At 50.0% G+C, this 8,067-nt stretch overlaps 1 protein-coding gene across 1 annotated transcript in view; it reads right to left on the minus strand.

Annotated features, from left to right (window-relative positions):
• The window catches only part of LOC145339858 (pyruvate carboxylase, mitochondrial-like), a gene marked incomplete at both ends in the record, with an annotated part of 57,109 nt that overhangs the window by 28,621 nt on the left and 20,421 nt on the right, over positions 1-8,067 (minus strand). Inside the window, one exon of the mRNA XM_080184393.1 lies at positions 2,290-2,446. Coding sequence (XP_080040519.1) covers positions 2,290-2,446 — 157 coding nt within the window. The remainder of the gene's footprint in view (positions 1-2,289; positions 2,447-8,067) is intronic.

Below are 8,067 nucleotides of genomic sequence, written 5' to 3' on the forward strand. Positions count from 1 at the left end.
ACACATCTTTGGATACTAAGGGACAATTTAGCATGGCCAATCCACCTAACCTACACATCTTTGGACACTAAGGGGCAATTTAGCATGGCCAATCCACCTAACCTACACATCTTTGGACACTAAGGGACAATTTAGCATGGCCAATCCACCTAACCTACACATCTTTGGATACTAAGGGACAATTTAGCATGGCCAATCCACCCTAACCTACACATCTTTGGATACTAAGGGACAATTTAGCATGGCCAATCCACCTAACCTACACATCTTTGGACACTAAGGAGCAATTTAGCATGGCCAATCCACCTAACCTACACATCTTTGGACACTAAGGGACAATTTAGCATGGCCAATCCACCTAACCTACACATCTTTGGATACTAAGGGACAATTTAGCATGGCCAATCCACCTAACCTGTATTTCTTTGGACACTAAGGGGCAATTTAGCATGGCCAATCCACCTAACCTACACATCTTTGGACACTAAGGGGCAATTTAGCATGGCCAATCCACCTAACCTGCACATCTTTGGACACTAAGGGACAATTTAGCATGGCCAATCCACCTAACCTACACATCTTTGGATACTAAGGGACAATTTAGCATGGCCAATCCACCTAACCTGTACTTCTTTGGACACTAAGGGGCAATTTAGCATGGCCAATCCACCTAACCTACACATCTTTGGATACTAAGGGACAATTTAGCATGGCCAATCCACCTAACCTGTACTTTTTGGACACCAAGGGGCAATTTAGCATGGCCAATCAACCTGCAAATCTCTGCACCCGGAAGAAACCCACGCCGACACGGGGAGGATGTGCAGACTCCGCACAGACAGTGGCCCGTGGCCGGGAATCGAACCCGGGTCCCTGGCGCTGCGAGATGGCAGCACTAAGCACCGCTCCACTCAGTAAATCCTGTCTGCACCATTTCAAAGGTTATGAGCTAGAACCATAGACCATGACAGCTCAGAAACAGGCCTTTGGACCCTCCTTGTCTGTGCCGAACCATTTTTCTGTCTAGACCCACTGACCTGCACTTGAACCATATCCCTCCGCACCCCTCTCATCCATGAACCCGTCCAAGTTTTTCTTAAAAGTGATCCTGCATTTATCCGGCAGCTCATTCCACACTCCCACCACTCTCTGCGTGAAGAAGCCCCCCTCCTAATATTCCCTTTAAACATTTCCCCTTTCACCCTTAACCCATGTCCTCTGGTTTTTTTCTCCCCTAGCCTCAGTGGGAAAAGCCTGCTTGCATTCACGCTATGTAAACCAATCTCACCTTATGCACCTCTATCAAATCTCCCCTCATTTTTCTACGCTCCAGGGAATAAAGTCCTAACCTATTCAATCTCTCAGCTTCTCAAGTCCTGGCAACATCCTTGTGAACCTCCTCTGCACTCTCTCAACCTTATTAATAGAGGTTTATAAGATGATGAGGGGGGTGGGGATTGATAGAGTGGAAGTTCAAAGACTATTTCCTCGGGTGGATTCGGAGTTGAGGGGGAACTTCTTCACTCAAAGGGTGGTGAATCTCTGGAACTCTCTGCCCGTTGAAGTGGTGGAGGCTGCCTCGATGAATATATTTAAGTCACGGGTAGATAGGTTTCTGATAGACAGGGGAGAAAGCGGGAAAGTGGAACTGATCCACTATCAGATCAGCCATGATCTTATTGAATGGCGGGGCAGGCTAGATGGCCTACTCCTGCTCCTATTTCTTATGTTCTTATGGACGCACGTGGACTCACCAAGGTCCGGTATAGTTGCAGTATAACCCCACGGCTCTTAAACTCAAACCCCCTGTTCATAAACATTACTGGGGGGGTGCGTAACTATAAGGTGGGAGATATAGGAGGGATGTCCGAGGTAGATTGTTCACTCGGATAATGATTGGGGTGCGGAATGGACTGCAATAGTGGAGTCGGGACACTTGAGCAACTTCCAAGCGGATATGCACATGGAGCACACCAGAATGATCGGGAGTGGGGATAGCTTGATCTTGGGTTTGGACAGAGCTCGGCACGACATGGAGGGCCGAAGGGCCTGGATTGTGCTGGAATGTTCTATCCTTCTTGGAATGAGGTGACCAAAACTGCACCCAAGACTCCAAATTTGGCCTCACCAACCTCGCCATAACATTCCAGAGGTTTCTAATGAGCGTTTGTCTTCTTTTGCACCCTGCTGGAGTGGGACAAGGGAGGGACTATTTTGTGTCTGGGTAGCTTGGTCGATTGTGGGGGAGGCTGGTCGATGGTGGGCCGGAGGAGGGAGACTCGGCCTTACTTGTAGACGGTGTTGTCGGGGTAGTTGGTGTAGCCCACGGCGTTGGCGCCTCGCAGCAGCATCTGGAAGGGGATGTTGGGGATGAGGGCTCGCAGCTCCTGCAGGCGTTTCCAGGGGCACTCGTACAGGAAGCGCATCGCCACGTCGAAGGTGGCACCTGCGGGGATAGAGGTGCATGGGCGTCAATCGAGGTCGGCACGCATCGAACCACCGAAAAACACAGCACAGAGACACATCACCCAAAGACCCTGGAAGCAGGGTGGCCCCCAAATCGGAACACACGATGAACTCAGCTCACGTTCCTGGGGTTCGAACCCCGCCACGGCATCCAATGGAATTGAAGCTGTGGCAATTGATCGGATAAGATCCCTACATTAAAAAGGAGGCCATTTGGCCCACTGAGTCAGGCCTGACCCCTATCCCCAAAACCCCACACATCTAATCCAGCTAGTCCTCCGGACACTAAGGGGCAATTTAGCATGGCCAATCCACCTAACCTGCACATCTTTGGACACTAAGGGGCAATTTAGCAAGGCCAATCCACCTAACCTACACATCTTTGGACACTAAGGGGCAATTTAGCATGGCCAATCCCCCTAACCTACACATCTTTGGACACTAAGGGACAATTTAGCATGGCCAATCCACCTAACCCGCACATCTTTGGACACTAAGGGGCAATTTAGCATGGCCAATCCCCCTAACCTACACATCTTTGGACACTAAGGGACAATTTAGCATGGCCAATCCACCCTAACCTGCACATCTTTGGACACTAAGGGACAATTTAGCACGGCCAATCCCCCTAACCTACACATCTTTGGACACTAAGGGGCAATTTAGCATGGCCAATCCACCTAACCTGCACATCTTTGGACACTAAGGGGCAATTTAGCATGGCCAATCCACCTAACCTGCACATCTTTGGACACTAAGGGGCAATTTAGCATGGCCAATCCACCTAACCTGCACATCTTTGGACACTAAGGGACAAATTAGCATGGCCAATCCACCTAACCTGCACATCTTTGGACACTAAGGGGCAATTTAGCATGGCCAATCCACCTAACCCACACATCTTTAGACACTAAGGGGCAATTTAGCATGGCCAATCCACCCAACCCACACATCTTTGGACACTAAGGGGCAATTTAGCATGGCCAATCCACCTAACCTGCACATCTTTGGACACTAAGTGGCAATTTAGCATGGCCAATCCACCTAACCCACACATCTTTAGACACTAAGGGGCAATTTAGCATGGCCAATCCACCTAACCTACACATCTTTGGACACTAAGGGGCAATTTAGCATGGCCAATCCACCTAACCCACACATCTTTAGACACTAAGGGACAATTTAGCATGGCCAATCCACCTAACCTACACATCTTTGGACACTAAGGGGCAATTTAGCATGGCCAATCCACCTAACCCACACATCTTTAGACACTAAGGGACAATTTAGCATGGCCAATCCACCTAACCTGCACATCTTTGGATACTAAGGGGCAATTTAGCATGGCCAATCCACCTAACCTACACATCTATGGACTGTGGGAGGAAACCGGAGCACCCGGAGGAAACCCACGCAGAAATGAGGAGAATGTGAAGTCTCCACACAGACAGTGACCCTAGGCTGGGAATCGAACTCAGGTCCCTGGCGCTGTGAGGCATCAGTGCTAACCCACTGTGCCACCGTGCCGTCCTATTGCTTTGTGGTGTTATCTCTAGACTATCAATCCAGAAACTCAGCTAATGTTCTGGGGGACCCGGGTTCGAATCCCACCACAGCAGAGTTTGAATTCAGTAAAAAATATCTGGAATTAAGAATCTACTGATGACCCATTGTGGGAAAAACCCATCCGGTTCCCCTGAGGGAAGGAAATCTGCCGTCCTTACCCCGATCTGGCCTACATGTGACTCCCAGAGACACACAGCCAATGTGGTTGATTCTCAACTGCCCCTCCAAGGGGCAACTAGGGATGGGCAATAAATGCTGGACCAGCCAGCGACACCCGTGTCCCGGGAATGAATAAAAAGAAGAACTGATACCAAATTCCTGTCCTTCTTCATGCTCAAAAGCGCTGGATGCTTTACAGTCGATATCGGATTAGTAATGAAGTTATCTCCATTCAGTTTTGCCTGTCTGACAGGTGGTTTAACAGCACCATATTTACTGCATCATTTAATCTCTAATATCTCCCCATAAACTCACACACTGTCTCAATCAAACACTCCCAGTACAGGGACAGCACGGGGTTAGATACAGAGTAAAGCTCCCTCTACACTGTCCCCCATCAAACACTCCCAGGACAGGTACAACACGGGGTTAGATACAGAGTAAAGCTCCCTCTACACTGTCCCCCCCATCAAACACTCCCAGGACAGGTACAGCACGGGGTTAGATAGAGAGTAAAGCTCCCTCTACACTGTCCCCCCCATCAAACACTCCCAGGACAGGTACAGCACGGGGTTAGATACAGAGTAAAGCTCCCTCTACACTGTCCCCCCCATCAAACACTCCCAGGACAGGTACAGCACGGGGTTAGATACAGAGTAAAGCTCCCTCTACACTGTCCCCCATCAAACACTCCCAGGACAGGTACAGCACGGGGTTAGATACAGAGTAAAGCTCCCTCTACACTGTCCCCCCATCAAACACTCCCAGGACAGGTACAGCACGGGGTTAGATACAGAGTAAAGCTCCCTCTACACTGTCCCCCCATCAAACACTCCCAGGACAGGTACAGCACGGGGTTAGATACAGAGTAAAGCTCCCTCTACACTGTCCCCCCATCAAACACTCCCAGGACAGGTACAGCACGGGGTTAGATACAGAGTAAAGCTCCCTCTACACTGTCCCCCCATCAAACACTCCCAGGACAGGTACAGCACAGGGTTAGATACAGAGTAAAGCTCCCTCTACATTGTCCCCCATCAAACACTCCCAGGACAGGTGCAGCACGGGGTTAGATACAGAGTAAAGCTCCCTCTACACTGTCCCCCATCCCAGGACAGGTACAGCACAGGGTTAGATACAGAGTAAAGCTCCCTCTACATTGTCCCCCATCAAACACTCCCAGGACAGGTGCAGCACGGGGTTAGATACAGAGTAAAGCTCCCTCTACACTGTCCCCCATCAAACACTCCCAGGACAGGTACAGCACGGGGTTAGAGACAGAGTAAAGCTCCCTCTACACTGTCCCCCCATCAAACACTCCCAGGACAGGTACAGCACGGGGTTAGAGACAGAGTGTGTTCAGGGCCCTGGTTCAGTGTCTCAGACAGCATAACCTTGCTTAACCACTGCTCGAGAGAATCCAACTGGATGATGAGTGGAATTCCCTGAGTAGATTAGCGAACCAGTCGAGTTTTTAACCGCAATCTCTCTTATTCCCAGATTTATTTTTTTTCCTCTCTCTTAAATTGAATTCAAATTCTCTCAACTCCGAATGTGGGATTTGAACTGGTAATCTCTCGAACCGGCCCCTGGATCACTGGGCCAGCGATACAAACTACTTCTCACTGCAGGCTTGCTCACAGGAGATGGTCAGGCCAACGTGACTGCAGTTTTTTAAATAAAAAGCAAATTGGAGTATTACAATCATAGAATCCTACAGTGCAGAATGAGGCCAATCAGCCCACTGTGTCTGTACATTACAAACACCCCCCCACCCCATCAAGACATTGCACTCCTGGAAACCACAACTCTCACATTCATTTTCGATTGAATCTTAGCTCAATCTCTCGCGGCTAAATCGGAACTGAATTCAGAAGCGGGTGGCACAGTGGGTTGGAACATAAGAAATAGGAGCAGGAGTAGGCCATCTAGCCCCTCGAGCCTTCCCCGCCATTCAATAAGATCATGGCTGATCTGTCGTGGCTCAGTTCCACATTCCCGCCCTCTCCCCATAACCCTTTATCCCCTCTCTTATCAAAAACCCATCAACCCGCGTCTTAAATATATTCAGCGAGGCAGCCTCCACCACTTCAACGGGCAGAGAATTCCAGAGATTCACCACCCTTTGAGTGAAGAAGTTCCTCCTCAACTCCATTCTAAACCGCCTCCCCTTTATCTTGAGGCTGTGCCCTCTAGTCCTGCTGTCCTTTCTAAGCGGGAAGAATCTCTCTACCTCTACCCTATCCATCCCAATCATTATCTTATATGTCTCTATAAGATCCCCCCTCATCCTTCTCAACTCCAACGAGTACAGACCCAGTCTATTTAGTCTCTCTTCATAGTCCAACCCCCTCATCTCCGGTATCAGCCTAGTGAACCTCCTCTGCACTCCCTCCAAGGCCAAAATATCCTTGCGTAAGTGCGGCGACCAAAACTGCACACAGTACTCCAGCTGCGGCCTCACCAGTGCCCTGTACAGTTGCAGCAAGACCTCCCTGCTTTTATATTCAATCCCCCTCGCTATGAAGGCCAACATCCCATTAGCCTTCCTGACCACCTGCTGCACCTGCAGACTGGGTTTTTGCGACTCATGCACAAGGACCCCCAGGTCCCTCTGCACCGTATCATGCTGCAGCTTTTCGCCCTTTTAAATAATAATCCCTCCTACTATTATTCCTGCCAAAGTGGATAACCTCACACTTGCTAACATTGTACTCCATCTGCCAGGTCCTCGCCCACTCGCTCAGCCTATCCAGATCCCTCTTAGCACTGCTGTCTCACGGCGCCAGGGTCCTGGGTTCAATTCCCGGCTTGGATTACTGTCTGTGTGGAGTTTGCACATTCTCCCCATGTCTGCGTGGGTTTCCTCCCACAGGCTGAAAGACGTGCTGGTTCGGGTGCAGTGACCCGAACAGGCGCCGGAGTGAGGCGACTAGGGGATTTTCACAGTAAGTTCATTGCAGTGTTAATGTCAGCTCTCTCTCCCTCTCTTGCTCTGTCTCTCCTTCTCACTCTCCCTCTCTCTCTCCCCTTCTCACTCCTCTTCTCCCCTTTTCACTCTCTCTCTCCCTTACACTCCCTTTCACTTTCTCTCTCTCCTTCTCACTCTCCCTCTGTCTCCCCTTCTCAGTCTTCTCCCCTTTTCACTCTCTCTCTCGTTCTCCCTCTCACTCCCTTTTACTTTCTCTCCTTCTCTCTCTCTCTCCCTCTCTCCCCTTCTCTCTCTCTCCCTCCTTTTCACTCTCCCTCTCTCTCCTTCTCTGTCTCTCACTATCCATCTCTCTCCCTCTCTCTCCCCTTTTCACTCTCCCTCTCTCCCCTTTTCACTCTCCCTCTCTCTCCTTCTCACTCTCCCTCTCTCTCTCCTTCTTACTCTCCCTCCTTTTCACTCTCCCTCTCTCTCCTTCTCTCTCTCTCACTATCCATCTCTCTCCCTCTCTCCCTTTTCACTCTCCCTCTCTCTCCCTCTCTCTCCTTCTCTCTCTCTCACTATCCATCTCTCTCCCTCTCTCTCCTTCTCACTCTCCCTCTCTCTCTCCTTCTTACTCTCCCTCCTTTTCACTCTCCCTCTCTCTCTCTCTCTTCTCTCTCCCTCTCTCTCCCCTTTTCATTCTCCCTCTCTCTTCTCTCTCCCTCTCTCTCCTTCTCTCTCTCACTCTCCCTCTCCCTCCTTCTTTCTCTCTCCCTCTCTCTCCCCTTTTCACTCTCCCTCTCTCTTCTCTCTCCCTCCTTCTTTCTCTCTCCCTCTCTCTCCCCTTTTCACTCTCCCTCTCTCTTCTCTCTCCCTCCTTCTTTCTCTCTCCCTCTCTCTCCCCTTTTCACTCTCCCTCTCTCTTCTCTCTCCCTCTCTCTCCTTCTCTCTCTCACTCTCCCTCT

Source organism: Carcharhinus amblyrhynchos, unplaced genomic scaffold (assembly GCF_965287045.1).
Source record: "Carcharhinus amblyrhynchos unplaced genomic scaffold, sCarAmb.v2.hapA scaffold_708, whole genome shotgun sequence".
NCBI lineage: Eukaryota > Metazoa > Chordata > Chondrichthyes > Carcharhiniformes > Carcharhinidae > Carcharhinus > Carcharhinus amblyrhynchos.